This window comes from Giraffa tippelskirchi, chromosome 6, assembly GCF_054371585.1.
Source record: "Giraffa tippelskirchi isolate mGirTip1 chromosome 6, T2T-mGirTip1v1.2.pri, whole genome shotgun sequence".
NCBI lineage: Eukaryota > Metazoa > Chordata > Mammalia > Artiodactyla > Giraffidae > Giraffa > Giraffa tippelskirchi.
The window spans coordinates 121,929,263-121,945,658 of NC_137280.1; the positions used below are offsets into that span (position 1 = coordinate 121,929,263).

Sequence of the window (16,396 nt, forward strand, 5' to 3'; positions counted from 1 at the left end):
TGGGGCTTGTTTCTTTTGATTGTAAGCCTACTATCAGGAGGCCTAGAATGGCCTCTCTGCTCCTAACAAGCAGCACCCACCTCATTCCCCTATTGGGCTTACTTCACTTAGTGAGGCACCCACTCCCATCACTGCTCACTGGTAAATAAAGGACAAGGAAACATCATTCCCTTATATAACATTGGAAAATTCCTAACTTCCCTGGTTCAAAGAGCTCCAAAATCCAGCCTCACCAACACTCCCATCTTCACACTAGAGTAACCCCAACCAGCTTCTCTGGGCTTGATTGAAAACTGACATGTGATACACCAGGAAGAAGACAGAACCTTCCATGGGACAAAGCTGTGTTCATATTCCAGCTTGGTCCCTCACAACCATTCTGAACCACGCTATCCTCACCTGTACATCAAAGATAATCAAAGCTGCTTTGGGGATTTTAAAAAAAATCATTAGGAATACCACACAAAAGGTACAGAGAGCACACCCCATTCTCTATGAAAGATAGTTAGCATTCAAATTCGTCACATGGCCATTGTTTCTCCCCAGGTGGAATCCTTGGCTATTGATTTATACTCTGGCTTTATTTAAAAGCCTTTTATTATTTATTTATTTATTTTTTAGGCTTCCTTTGTAGCTCAGTTGGTAAAGAATCTGCCTGCAGTGCAGGAGACCCCATTTCAATTCCTGGATCAGGAAGATCCGCTGGAGAAGGGGTACTACCTTCCACCCACTCCAGTATTCCTGGGCTTCCTTTGTGGCTCAGCTGGATAAGAATCCGCCTGCAATGTGGGAGACCTGAGTTCGATCCCTGGGCTAGGAAGATCGCCTAGAGAAGGGAAAGGCTACCCATTTCAGTATTCTGGCCTGGAGAATTCCATGGACTGTATAGTCCCTGGGGTCGCAAAGAGTTGGACATGACTGAGCCACTTTCATTTTATTTAAAAAGACATACAGATCCTGTCACAGTTAATGTTTTCTCTCTTCACTCCCCTAACCCCATCTCCTCCTGAGCACAGCACCAAGCAGGCACTCCACAAACAAGGCTCCCAGGAGAACCCCAGCCTGTCTCACACCTTGAAATGGCCTGAGTGAGGTCAGCAGCTCTGAAAGTCACCTGTCCGTCCACGTGCACTGGCCTGGTCTCAACACCCAGCAAAGATGAGTTGCTTTCAGGAACATTTGGGTATTTGCTGTCAGGCACCAAACCCAACCACACAAGAAATTCTGAAGCTTCTCTAAAATCAGATCCCTCCTCTGTCTGCTCACCCCTGGCAACTCCATCAGGCCCAACTCTCCTCTGCAAGAGCTCAGCAATGACCGTCCACAGCTCTGAGAGAAGCAAAGACTCTCAGAAGCTGGAGCTGGAGCTATGCCCATGAATAGTTGGATCATCTCAACTAAAAATCCATCTGTCTCCACTAGGAGGCCGTCCAGGATGCACCCAGACAGAATTCTATGCCAGTCCTCAGGGGCCCTGCCCAATTCAGTTTCCCAGGAAAGTAATTCCCTCTCCACCCCAGAGGCCAACCCCCTGAAGCTGTGAGCTGTGATTTGTCTTCAGCTCTACACCAATGAGGTTTCAGTACATAGTAGCTAGTCAACAAACTCGTACTGAGTGATCTTAGCCTGTGACGCTGACACTGCTTTTCCCCTGCATTTTGTACAGACAAAATCAGAAGTTGGGAGAGACTTAGCCCTTCCTGGGGTCCCTCTGCTCTACACCGGAGGGAAAGAAGTCCTCCACACCAGGACACCTGCCCCCAGAGCACACAGGGTGGCCCCCCTGCTGTCGCCTTGAAGGCTTGAGACTCTCCGAACACATCCATGAGATCAGTTTATCTCGTGTTGATTATTTGCCACCTCCTTCTAGACAGTAAACTCCCGAAGACCAGGCACCAGTCTGCCTCCTCTCACTACATTCAGAACTAGCAGCGTGGACAGGTTGGGTTTCCATAAAAATTTGCTGCCAGAGGGCAATGGCTTGTCCTTCCCTTAGTGCCTGTCAGACTTTACGGGGTCTTCAGATCTCTGGGGGAGCTGCTTAAAATGCAGATTTTGACTCAGTAGGGCTAGAGCCCTAGAGTCAGTCTGTATTTCTAATAAGCCCCCCAGGTGATGTGGAGGTGCCTGGAAAGCAGGGCATGCTCTGAGAGGTGAGACTGGAGTCACTGGGGGCCCAGCTGCTGCTGCTGCTGCTGCTAAGTCGCTTCAGTCGTGTCCGACTCTGTGCGACCCCATAGACAGCAGCCCACCAGGCTCCGCCGTCCCTGGGATTCTCCAGGCAAGAACACTGGAGTGGGTTGCCATTTCCTTCTCCAGTGCATGAAAGGGAAAAGTGAAACTGAAGTTGCTCAGTCGTATCTGACTCTTAGCGACCCCATGGGCTGTAGCCTACTAGGCTCCTCCATCCATGGGATTTTCCAGGCAAGAGTACTGGAGTGGGGTGCCACTGCCTTCTCTGGGGGCCCAGCTAGCTTGAGCTAATCCTCTTCTTTTCAAAAAAAAAAAACAACCTCTGTTTTTCATGCCTAAGCACCTGGAGTTGTCCCTTCTCTCAGCTGTGTCATGAGAACATCTCCTGACGCTTGGTATTAAGATTCCAAAAAAACAGAGAGTGAAGCTTCAGTCCTGCAAAGCCAGGAGCCCCCAGGCTTACTCCCCTCTCTGCGGACTTCCAGTCGCAGCCAGGACCCAGGGCTCACACGGCTCACCCCAGCAACCTGGCCACAGCCACAGAGGCATGAACAGCTGCCGCTGCTTTCAAATTCCTGGAGTTCAGAACTGTACACGGCGAGCCCCATTCTAAATACTTTTTTCCCTGCAGGCTTCATCTCTAGCTCCTCTGCCCTCTACATATTTCATTCATGCTCCGGACGGAGTCTTAAATTGCAGGAAACCAGAACTCCGCAGATCAATTAGCCAAACTCACCACATGTCGTTTTTCTCATTTCACAATTAGAATAACATGGTTTCTGAGCTGAGTGTGGACCTGCTGGGTCCCACTAGAGAGCAAACCCACCTGCCTTTGGAGAAGATCCATGAAAGGGCCAGAGCCCCTGCAGCGCCTTGTCACAGAAGACGGGGGACACTCTGCATCCTTCTGAGGATTTATGCTTTTTTTCCACACTGATAAGGGCTTTGAATGGTCACTGAGTTGGGCAGAACAAGCAGCCCATCTGTCTTCTGAGGGCTCCGGGCACAACACACCTGCTCCTCCCTGGGCTGTGTGGCTGAGGCAGAAGGGCAGCTCTGCCAGCAGAGTTGAATACTGATCTCCTACAGACAGTCCCGCTCACCAACCTATAGCTCTTGTCTCCTCTTCAGCTTCCACGACAGCCAGATAAATTTAAGGCTTTGTAAAAAAAAAAAAAAGTTAAAATCGAAGCAGAAAGGGCCTCTATTACTGGCCCTACAGTGAAATTGCTGGAATCCAGTACCTCCTCCTCCTTCCCATCTCATGGCCACAAAACAAGGACAGAGAGAACTCATGCTCTCCGACCTTCAGGGACTCCAAGGATTCGTCCCTGACTTACAGGGCTGCTGCTCCTGTGCAGTGCAGGATACTAGAGAGAACGTGGCCGTCAGCCAATCAGGAATGAGTGAGTTTCAAAAATGAATGGAGGGTGATTTATGATAGTCAGGTGGGACTGTTGACAAAATTAAAGTGTTTACTGATATGACTGAACAAAAAGCAACCAGTTCAAACTGTCTTTATCCAAAGAGCAACTTCAAAACATCCTGTTTCACTCAGGAAGTGAAGGTCTGGTTCAGCAGGTACCGTTCTTTACCGTGTCTGGCAAACCAACCTGATGAGTCAGTGGGCTGGGGAAGGGTGTGACACCAACAAAGACAAAACATTACTGCAAAGGCCACCTCCGTCCAGCAGTGTGATGCATTTACGACAAAAGAGGTGATTCACCAACCATTATCCACAAATGAAACCGAGTTACAACAGGCATGTTTTCTCTTCTTTTACTCCATCAAATGAAGCCAGCTTCCAAGATCTGTACAGTATAATTTCTCACCCCATCCCACCCAGCAATTTATATTTTTCTTTCTCTTGGCAGACACTTTATTTTTGAGTTGTACCCAGTTCTGTTTTGATAGCTCACCAGAACTGAGGGTAACAAATACTTCTTATTTGATTATTTGAAGAGTCTCATTAATTTTTCAAGCCACACAACACACACAGGCACAAACATATTCGCCAGACATTTGCAACCAGTGAAGGTTAATAGTCACTTAATGTAACTGCAGACGTTACAAGCAATCTTCCTGTCCCACTGCATTTTCAAAGACCACATAAATATGTAATCTATTCCTCTCTTTTCCTATCATAACATTCCACTGGGGCAATCCTGATGAGCTGTCCCCTTGCTGCCTCCATAGTAAAGTGATGCATGGTACCTGATGGATAGATATGGGTTTGAGTGAGGAGGATTTCTGCAGTCATCCATAAACCCTAGCTCATTTAAATTGCAAGCTGTCGACTACCTGAGAAGAAAGAAAAAGCTGTCTTCAAATTATATTAAAAAAAATTTATCACTCTATTGTCTAGAATGCAAGCAGAATTCTTATTTCCAGGCAGCAGGAGTAAAGGACCATCTGATCATCATGAGGGGCTTTGTCTTCTCATTTCTCTCCCCCAGGAACTGCTCTCAGTGTCTTGAGAAGAGGTAAGTGGGCTCAAGGTGACTCTCCCTGTAACTAGGCTTCTTCTGAGTGATGAACCAGGTAATTGTTTAGATGGTCAAGTGGACCTGAAGTGGGAAAACAAACAGACTCAGGATGTCACTGACGAAAAGGGAAATTGAAGAGGAAACAAGCATTGCCCATTGGTGAATATTCCCTCTGTCATAAGTAGGGCTCACAGGGGGAAAGCTAGGACTCAAAACACAAGAGCATTCATGGAAAATGACAGAGCAGGCTGGTCTTGGACATTTCATCTGATTGAGACAGAATTTCTTCCTAACCCCAAGACACGCCACCCCGGGCAGAGACACCAGTGACGTGGATGTGCTGACTGATTCACCTGCTTCTCTGCAGGAAATAAAACTTCATTCACTTACACACTTGCTCAGTCACAAAGGAGGTCTCGTGAACACCATTTTACCTAGGGCACGCAAGTCACATTTCTGCCCCTAAAATTTGCCAACGGACGCAGTTGTAAGCTAAGAAACATTAATAAGTCACTTTCTCCACCTCAGCAGTTCAAGTGTGTTGAATCTCTGCCTCAGAGAAAAGACAAGGTGCACACAAATTCCAAGGTTATATATCATGAAGGTTATGGAGCCTGTTTGAGACATCATGAAACTACCCAGCTGAATTTTAAGCTACCTCTCCCTGGAGAACTGAGAACTCATGATTTCCCAGATAAACTACATTTGGAGGAAAACCTCTGTGAGCAAAAACCCAGAGAAAGTTCAATGATTCAGCTCTCCTTTGGCCTTTAATTGATTTGCAAGCAACACTCTGTGCCTAGTGTTGGATGAAATACCTATTAATTTAAAGCCATTTATTACCACTTTCTTTCATCCAACACATTTTCTGATATGTTTATTGCTCATTATAAGTAATACATTGACATCCCTTGAAGAGAAAGTCTTTTTAATACTTATAAAATGGTTTCTTGGAAGACATCAATTATAAAACTAGCTATGACACCAGTTGAGTAATGCAGCATTACAATTTCAGCAAATGTCGTAAAACAATACTTTGTGTTCAAGTGACATCAGCAAGATGGCAAAACAGAAAGTCCCAGGCTTTATTCCCCAGCAGAAAATCCAACTTAAGAACAATATATGATGCAAAAAAACCTTTATAATAACTCCATAAATCAATCAGAAAGTTGTAGTACACTTGGCAAGCTCAAAGCCCAAAACAAATGCCTTAAACAAGGTGGTAAAATTCATTTCATTGCAACCATGTCAGCCCCTCCCTCAACTTGGCACTATGCACCATTGGGAGGAAAATCCCTACTTGCAGCTTTTCCCTTGGAAGGGAGAGAGAACAGCAGAACATCCATCAGTACTCTGACTTTTCAAGGGGCTGCCCATGGAAGTGGTTTCTGTCTCACCCGATTCAGAGCTCTGATGAGGAACAGAATACCCTTGGATGCCTGGGGGCAGCAGAGAACAAAAAAGAGTTCAGCAGCTGTAGCAACACCAGAGAACCTGTAATACTGCAGAAAGAAACTGACACAGCTCTCTGCAACTAGGAGAAGGTGCCCGGCCTGTGGCTCCTCCCTGCATCAAACATTCCAGCTTTGTGGAGGGCTGCCTGAGGAACTGGTTTATGTTTCAGGTGACTCAGAGCACTGACAGACACGGCACACTTTGAGTACCTGGGGGCCACAGAGAACAAACCAGAACTCAGTGACTTTTAGCAGTGCCAAAGAATCTGCAGTGCCATGGACAGACACCAGAGGGATCAAGAGACAAGAAAGTCCTGAAAAAGAAACTGGCAAACCTCTCACTGGAAAAACACATGTACAAGCCCAGAGATTACACATTTGCAAAAAAGATTTGAGAAGCTCCCCAAATCTCTAGCCTGGGTGACTGATGAAGTTCTTTCCCTGTATGATGCAAACCTGTAAAGGCTAAAAGAAATGACTTTCTTTTCCAAATGCACACATCCCAACACACAGCTACAAGTCACATGAAGAAACAAGGAAACATGGCCCAATCAAAGGAACAAAATAAATCTCCAGAAACCAAGCCTCAAATAACAGAGATATATGAATTTGAATTACCTAACAAAGAATTCAATATAACCATCATAATGATTTTTAACAAGCTCAGGAAAATGATTCATGAACAAAATGAGAATATCACTAAGAGACAGATAATTGTAAGAAAAACCAAGTCAAAAATCTGGAGCTGAAGGACCAAATAAATGAATTGAAAAGTTCAACAATAGATTTGATCAAGCAAAAGAAAAATCCAAGAACTTAAAGAGACATCATTTGAAATCACCCAGTTAGAGGAAAGAGTAAAAAAAGAAATTAGAAAGAGTAAAGAAAGGCTGAAGGAGTGATGGGATACCTAGAAGAAGATTAATAAACACATTGTCAGGCTCCCCAAAGAGAAAAAGCAGAAAGCATTATTTGAAGAAATAACAGCTGCAAACTCCCAACTGGGGAAGGATATGGACTTCCAGATTCAAGAAGTCAAACAGATCCCAGAAAGATGTATTCAAAGGAATCCACAATGAGATATATTATAATAATATTGTCAAAAAAAAAAAAAAAAGCTTTAAAGTGTCAAGAAAAAAGTGACTCAAGAGGTACAAAGGGACTCCTGAGAGACTATCAGCAGATTTCTCAACAGAAGCCTTACAGAGCAGAAGGCAGCTGGATGGCATATTTCATAAGCTGAAAGAATAACACTGCCAACCAAGAATGCTGTATCAAGCAAAACTGTCCTTCAAAAATTGAAGGAGAAATGAAGACTTTCTGAGACAAAAGCTTAGAAGAGTTTAGCACCACTAGACCTGTGCAACAGCAAATGCAAAAGGGAATCCTCTGAGTTGAAATGAAAGGATGCTATAGAGCAAGAAGAAAGCATACCAAAGTATAAAGCTCATCAGCAAGAGTAAATATATACAGAAATACAGAATATTATAATACTGTAATGGTGGTGCATAAATCATCTTTAATTCTGGTAAAGCAGTTAAGTCCAGGTTCAATGCATGATACAGGGTGCTTGGGGCTGGTGCACTGGGATGACCCAGAGGGATGGGATGGGGAGGGAGGTGGAAGGGGGGTTCTGGAAGGGGAAAACATGTACACCCATGGTGGATTCATGTCAACATATAGCAAAACAAATACAATATTGTAAAGTTAAAAAATAGAAAACAAACTAATTTAAAAAAAAAGACAAAAGAACAAAAAGGACTAAAATTAGTGGATGCACAAAATAAAAAGATATAATTTGTAATATCAATAACACAAAATGCATGGGGGGAGAAGTAAAAGGGTAGTTTTTATATGTGATTGAAGGTATCAGCTCAAAATAGATTGTTACAATTCTGTTTTATTTAAGTCTCATAATAATCACAAAGAAATTATCTGAGAAGGGAATCAAAGAATATCACTACCAATTAAAAAAAAAAACACAGAAAAGGGATATAGCGAGGGGAAAACCAGGAAATAAGGATGAAGAGGCTACAAGAAAGAAATAAAACAATTTTTTAAGTGACAATATTAAGTCCTATCCTCTGAGTAGTTACTCACTGATCAAAAGAGTCTCTAAATGGTTTTTTTTTAAATCCAACTACATGCTGTCTAAAACAGACTCACTCAAGATTTAAGGACATACATAGACCAAAGGCAAAAGGATGTAAAAATATATTCTACACAAATAGCAACCAAGAGAGAGCAGGGACTATCATAATTATATCACACAAAATAGACATTAAGATAAAAATTGTCACAAGAGACAAAGAAAGACATTACATGATGATAAAAATGTCAATTCACCAGGAAGATATAATAATTATAAATATACAGGTGACTCTTGAAGAACAGGTTTGAACCACACGGGTCCACTTACACAGGGATTTTTTTCAATAAACACATAGTGGGCCCTCCTTGCTTGCATCCATGGGTTCAACCAACCCAACAATGGATTGAAATTTCTACCACAGCTGGTTCCATCTGCAGATGTGAAACCTATGGATATGAACAGTGGACTCTATTCATTGTGCTATGTCATTTTATATAAGGGTCTTGAGCATCCATCGATTTTGGAATATGCAGGAGTGCATGCATACTGAGGGATGACTCTATATGCATCCAACATCAGAGCAATCAAATATATGAAGCAAACACTGACAGAACTGAAGGAAAAGGTAACAACGTGGTAATAGGAAGAGATATCAATACTTCACGTTCAGTGATGGGTAAATCATCCAGAATGAAGATCAATAAGGAAATGGAAGAACAGAGCAACACTAAAGACCAAATTAAAGTAATAGACACATATAGAACATTCTACCCAACAGCAGAAGAATAGGCATTCTTCTCATGGGTACATGAAATATTCTCAAGGACAGAACACATAGTAGGTCATAAAACAAGTTAACAAATTTAAGAAGTTGGAAATCATATCAGATATCTTTTTTGATCACAATGGAATTAAATTAGAAGTCAAGAGTAGAAAGAAAATGGAGAAATTTAAAAATATGTGGAAATTAAATGACACCAACATTGGGTCAAAGAAATCAAAAGGGAAATCAGAAAATACTTTGAAACCCAAAAAATGCATACAAAAGTGTACAGGATATAGCAAAAGTAATACTAAGAGCAAAGCATATAGGAGCAAATGCCTACATTTAAAAAGAATAAAGAGCTCAAATAAACAACTGAACATTATACCACCAGGAACTAGGAAAAAACTAAGCTCAAAGTTAGTTAAGGAAGGAAACAAGCATTAGAACATAAATAGACAAAATAGAGAAGAGGAAAACAATTTTTTAAAAATCAGTGAAACTAAGAGCCGATTTTTTGAAGAGGTAAACCACCTTGATGAGCCTTTAGCTAGACTAACAACAACAACAAAAAAAACTCAATTACTAACACCAGAAATAAAGGTAGGGAACATTACCACTAATTTTATAGAAATAAAAAGGACGGTAAGAGAGTACTGTGAATAGTTATAAGCCACTTAGATGAAATAAAAAAAAAAATGCGTAGAAACAGACAACCTAGCAAGACTGAATCACATAGAAATAGAAAATCTGAAAGACCCATACTGAATAGGAAGATTGAATCAGTAACTAAAGTAATGCTTAAAATTCTCCAAGCCAGGCTTCAGCAACACGTGAACCGTCAACTTCCAGATGTTCAAGCTGATTTTAGAAAAGGGAGAGGAACCAGAGATCAACTTGCCAACATCCGCTGGATCATAGAAAAAGCAAGAGAGTACCAGAAAAACATCTATTTCTGCTTTATTGACTATGCCAAAGCCTTTGACTGTGTGGATCACAATAAACTGTGGAAAATTCTGAAAGAGATGGGAATACCAGACCACCTGACCTGCCTCTTGAGAAACCTGTATGCAGGTCAGGAAGCAACAGTTAGAACTGGACATGAACAACAGACTGGTTCCAAATAGGAAAAGGAGTACGTCAAGGCTGTATATTGTCACCCTGCTTATTTAACTTCTATGCAGAGTACATCATGAGAAACGCTGGGCTGGAGGAAGCACAAGCTGGAATCAAGATTGCTGGGAGAAATATCAATAACCTCAGATATGCAGATGCCACCACCCTTCTGGCAGAAAGTGAAGAAGAACTAAAGAGCCTCTTGATGAAAGTGAAAAAGGAGAGTGAAAAAGTTGGCTTAAAGCTCAACATTCAGAAAACTAAGATCATGGCATCAGGTCCCATCACTTCATGGCAGATAGATGGGGAAACAGTGGAAACAGTGGCTGACTTTATTTTTCTGGGCTCCAAAATCACTGCAGATGGTGACTGCAGCAATGAAATTAAAAGACGCTTAGTCCTTGGAAGGAAAGTTATGACCAACCCAGATAGCATATTAAAAAGCAGAGACATTACTTTGCCAACAAAGGTCTGTCTAGTCAAGGCTATGGTTTTTCCAGTGGTCATGTATGGATGTGAGAGTTGGACTATAAAGAAAGCTAAGCGCCAAAGAATTGATGCTCTTGAACTTTGGTGTTGGAGAAGACTCTTGAGAGTCCCTTGGACTGCAAGGAGATCCAAACAGTCCATCCTAAAGGAAATCAGTCCTGGGTGTTCACTGGAAGGACTGATGTTGAAGCTGAAACTCCTATACTTTGGCCACCTGATGCAAAGAGCTGACTCATTGGAAAAGACCCTGATGCTGGAAAAGATTAAGGGCAGGAGGAGAAGGGGACGACGGAGGATGAGATGGCTGGATGGCATCACCGACTCGATAGACATGGGTTTGGGTGGACCCAGGGAGTTGGTGATGGACAGGGAGGCCTGGCATGCTGCAGTTCATGGGGTCACAAAGAGTCAGACACGACTGAGCAACTGAACTGAACCCAAAAAGAAAACCTCAGAACGAGATGGTTTCAAAAAAGAATGCTAAACATTTAAAAAAGAATCAACACCAATCCTTCTCAGTCTCTTCCAAAATATTGAATAGGAACACTTCCAAACTTATTTTATGAGGCCAGCTTTATCCTATACCAATGTCACACAAAGACAATACAAGAAAATAAAACTGTAGGCCAATATTCCTGATGTAGAGTGATATAAACATATACAATATATAAACATCCTAAACAAAATACTAGTAACCTGAATTTAACAGCACATTAGAAGGATCACACACGAAGTGAGATTTATCCCTTAGATGCAAGAATGGTTCAACAAACGAAAACCAATCAATGTGACTGAAAGAATGAAGGACAAAAATCACATGACCATCTCTAGTGAGATGAACCTTAATGACATTATGCATAGTGAGATAAGTCGGTTACAGAAGGACAAATACTCCTTTATTCCACTTATCAGGTATCTAAAACAGTCAAACCTTAGAAGTGTGAATTAGCATTGTTGCCAGGGTTTGGAGGAAGGGATAAATTGGAGTTGCTGTTCAATGTTCATGGGAGATAGAAACATTTTAGAGTTCAGCTGTACAACAACGCACATACAGGTAAAACTGCACTGCACACTAAAAAAAACTTATAAGGTAGATTTCAAGTTATATACTTTCAGCACAATAAAAATAATAATTCCTGTCCAAGCCTAAAGTCTCACAAGCAGTTTTCTCCATCCTAAATTTAGCTTCCAAAGGAACAAGAACAAAGTACTATCATCACTAACCCATACAGAAAAGTTTGATGGCACAATCCCCAAAGAAGAATGAGGGGTCAATGTCATCCAGGAAGCTAAATGTTTACCAATCCACTTACAGACCTTCAGTTTCATATACACATATGTAAACCCACAAAAGTATGCCTAGAAATAGAGATGGCAAGCTAATAATAGCACTGATATTCTAAGCGGAAATAGGGGGGAGCAATTGAAGATTAAAGATGGTCCAGATAATTTTAGACTTGTAATAGTAGAATCTTCTAAAAGAAAAATGGTGATGACTTGTGCAATTTTAAATAATCAAAATAAATTTTCCTGATTAAAAACACTATCAATCAGTTGTGCCATTCTCTCTCAATATATGTCACTGGTACCTAAGAACAGCTAAGCCCTTTCTTGCATGACATGCCTTTTCAAGACAGGGAAATTTCACCTTTCTATCAGTGACAATCCACACTCTTTCTGGGCACTGAGTTCACTGCCCTTTGTTCCTTGAGACCAGGACAATGCAGTCCATCCACTCCTTGTCAAGGGAGTCAGGCCTCATGTACAGCCACTACTCAGCACCTGTCTTGGCTCAAAGTTAACAGTTCATATGTGGTTCCCAAGGTAACACCCAGCTCTATGGAATGCTTACCCAAACAGAACTTCAAGGCAATAACTTGTGATTATATTATTCAACAATTATTCATCAAGGGCCGCTTTGTGCCAGATGCATCATTGCTCTCAGTGCTGGATACACAGCATGGAACAAATCAAAGACCCTGCCTTCTTGGGACTCACCTTTGTGAGTTCCTTCGGAGATGGTGTAACAATGTCAGTTAAGGGCTCTGGAGGAAACCAGAGGGGACAATGCTCTACAGAGTGATGAGTGGCGCTATAGTCTGCATGGGACAGTAGGGTACCACCTCTCCAAGAAAGGCCAGAGCCAAGGCCTGAAATAAAGAGTGAGCCAGTCATGCAGGCAATTGTGAGTAAAGCACCGCAGACAGAGGAAACAGGAAGTGCCAAGGCTCTGAGGCCTTTTATTCTCATGAGTATCTACAAGTTGACCTCTAAAAGGGCTGCACCAATTCACACACAGAAGCAGCATCCAGGAGTGCCTCTTTCCCCTCATTTTCATAAGCATCTCATTTAACCATATTACTTTTGTATTCTGTAGAAAACAATGACTACTGTGTTTTCTTTAAGAGCTTTGGTTAGATGGACTCAGAGGAATGGATGATGGGAGGGGAGAATGGGAAAGGAAGGCAGCTTCCATCTGGTACTTTCCAGACCATGCACTTTGCACCTCCATTAATAGGTGTTTTGATTCATCTTCAGATCAACCATTCAAAAGAAAAGCATAAGGTACCCTCTTTTGCATGCAAAAGAGATGAGGACTTGAGACTTTGGGAAATCAGGCCAAGGGCACTCAAACCTTAGGACATCACTGGAACTGACTTCTAATAATCCTGGCTCCAGAGCCTGGACTCTCTGTGACACTGGGCCTTCCAGCCAGGGGTATGGAAGAGCCCTCTAGGTAGTGCCATGGGGTACATACAAAGGGAACCTACTCACTCAAAGCTCCCACCTGACTGGAGCTGATTATCCTGGATAATTTTTTGCATATGCATTTAATCTTCCTTTCACTAGATTTTTTTTCAACAGTAGAAGCCAGTATTTCCCAATGCACCAGGAATTTATCTACAGCTGAAATAAGTTACTGTCAGGAAGATGTGGATATGAATAATTAAGTCCCTATTAAACATGCACACATCTTGTAATAAATCTCAAATTAGAATGTGCCAAGATCTTGTTAAACCTGCCAACACATATTCTTAAATAAGGTGGGAATATAATTTGGAGCTTATCAGGAGATTCAACCTTTTGCAAAAGATGCTCTTTGACTGCTCAGAATTTTAATCTAGACATTAGCTGAATCCATGTGGTCTATCATTCCATTGTGTTTATGCCCATCGTCAAAATCAACCAAGTAATTTATCTTGGGACATCCTCAAATGGGGAGGGCGTTTTAACACATACTTCATTAAGCCTCATTGTTTAGAATGAGACATTGTCTAAAAGAGTCTCACTCTAAATATACTTCACCTAAATTCTGAAAAATAATCATTTGCATTCATCACTGACTTAAATAGAACTTTGCTTAGAGCCCAAGCATTGTGCTTTCTGTTGTGGGAGGGATGGATCACAAAATCTTGAGTCAGACTGAGTTCCCAATAGTAAAGTGGGAACAGTGTTCAAGATTCCATGAGCTAATCATCTAATATGCTGCCTGCCCCATAGTAAGTGCTTAGTTAACTGTCAGGTGCAATTATTATTGTTTGGTGTGTCCCAATAATGCAGACTGATAACAGCCAATACATGTAACTAAGTTTTTGATAACTCAGATGTATTATTCTGACATAAAAATAATATCAGTATATTTTCATAATCTTAACCTAGAAGAATAAATTTTAAAATAATTATTAAATATAACATAACGAAGTCTTAAATATCCCTTTGACACTGGCAAAACCAACACAACCACATTCATTTTGCCATCAGGACAATAAAGACACCAGTGGTTGAGAACTTGGTTCTTACCAAAGAAAAGGAAAGGCACACAGATGCCCAGCCTTCCACAGCTCTCTGTACAGGGCCCCAGGGTTTCCTAACCCGATGGGCCAGTACATTCTTTAAATACAACCCTCAATTTTACATTCAAGCTGTGTAAGCTTGGGCAATCTGTGCCTCAGAGTCCTCACGTGTTGGGTGGGGAATAATAAAAATACATAATTGCCAAAGTTGCTGTGAAGAAAATGAACTAGCATATCAGTGTACAAGTCCCGCCACCCACATGTAGTGTTGGCCAGCTTGATGAATTGCTAGAAAGGAATATCCACTTGCTTTTTCTAGAGTGAGTCTTTATAACATGGGAAATCATCCAGATTCTCAAACGAAAGAAACACGAGGAAAAAGTCCTGGCAAGAAAGAAGAACATGAATGTATTATTCCTGCAGAGACCCCTCAGATCCTTAAGATCATCCCTTGGAATGAGCCGTCCACTGTCCGCGCCCACCTGTGAGACCATTTCAGGTGAAAACAGCAGCAGCGCATCAGAGCCTCCTGTGCTGACATCCAGTTGGCAACTGAACCTCTCCTTCCTGGTTAGTGGGGGACCAACTGTGGAGCATGATTGGTCTGACCAGAGGACATGAGCAGGAACCTTCTTGAAGTACAACCTTCAGATTTTACAGAACCTGTGTATCCTGCCCAGCTGGATGGCCAAACATGCTGGGGTCCCTGGGTCAGGGACCTTGATCCCACGGCCATGCCCCCATCAGGGCCCTGGCCTCCAAGCCCTCCCCCACCTCCTCAGCACACTGGACAGACGGCCAGCAACATGAAGATGGGCCCGGAGTCAGTGAAAGTTGGCCAAGGCCATCCAAAGGATGACTGACCTCATCCCCCCAAAAATCAATCTTTGGTTTAAATGATAAAAGGAAAATTCCAGAAAAGAAAAAAATAACCCTTGTGGTCTACAGGGAAGAGATCAGATCCTAAGACCCAAACCCAGTTTCCAAGCAGACAGGCCACAGGGGAGTCCTGGCAGAAAAAGCACTGAAAATGGTACCAGGCACACAGTGCTGACTTCATAATACAGACACCCTTTATCCTTAGCACAGAAGTCAGTGACAAGGACAGCAGCATGCCACGGGCCGCAGTGTGATGCTACATATTTTCATGCTCTATTTACTCTTCAGAACAACACTAAAGAGCACGTGCTATTATCACTCACTTTCCAGCTCAGATAAGTGAAGCTTAGAGCAGCTAGGAGACCCACCAGTCACACAGTGGTTCAGAGCTACACCACCAACCAACCCAAGCCTTCTGCATCACCACCTCTAAACTATCTCATCTTCATAGCCCACGTGATGTTTGAACTAAATAGTTCTGCTAGGTCAAAGTCTTTGGGGACTTGAAAATGATATATCAAGTCATGAAAGGCCCTCCACTGGCAGGCTTCACCCTCACCAGACTCTGGAATCTGGGATGGTTAATTCTGTCTATCAACTTGATTGGGCCATGGAGTTCCCAGACATTTGACCGAACATCATTCTGGGTGTGTCTGTGAGGGGTGTTTCTGGGTGAAATGAACATTCCAGTCAGTAGACTGAGTAAAGCAGGTTGTCCTCCCTAACATGAGTGGGCTTCACTTAATCAACTGAAGATATGAATAGAACAAAAAGCGGAGTAAGACAAAATTTCTTATGCCTAATTGAGCTGGGCCACTGGGCTTTTCTTGCCCTAGTACCTAAATGGAGAAACTGATTCTCTTCGGACTGGTTTGCCTGCTTCTCGGGCTCTTCAGACCCAGATCTGAACTACACCGTCAGCTCTCCTGGGTACCCAGCTTGCTGACGGCAGGTGATGGGACTTCTCAGCCTTCAAATAAGGGAGCCTCTCAGCTCCCTTATTCTTATATTTACTCCCCTGGCTCTCAAACTAGGCTCGATGAGAATTAATCGGTCATCAGGCTATTCAAATCAGCTGAGTCAGATCAGCTGTTACTGCCTATTACATGAATTTATCTATCTTCACCCTA

General features: G+C 42.4%; 1 protein-coding gene across 7 annotated transcripts in view; it reads right to left on the reverse strand.

Moving 5' to 3' along the window:
• SPOCK1 (SPARC (osteonectin), cwcv and kazal like domains proteoglycan 1) overlaps positions 1-16,396 on the reverse strand; it is a 653,451-nt gene that overhangs the window by 381,272 nt on the left and 255,783 nt on the right. Inside the window, exons 1-2 of one of the 7 annotated variants that reach the window (XM_081500640.1) lie at positions 12,592-12,732; positions 3,020-4,760 (exon numbers count right to left, since the gene is read on the reverse strand). The exons of 4 other annotated variants lie outside the window; for them this stretch is intronic. In XM_081500640.1, the coding sequence (XP_081356766.1) occupies positions 3,020-3,040 (21 nt within the window). In that variant the 5' untranslated portion in view covers positions 3,041-4,760; positions 12,592-12,732. Of the gene's footprint in view, positions 1-3,019; positions 4,761-12,241; positions 12,388-12,591; positions 12,733-16,396 lie in introns of those variants that run through there. 2 more of the 7 variants (XM_081500641.1, XM_081500639.1) reach the window with 2 other exon arrangements.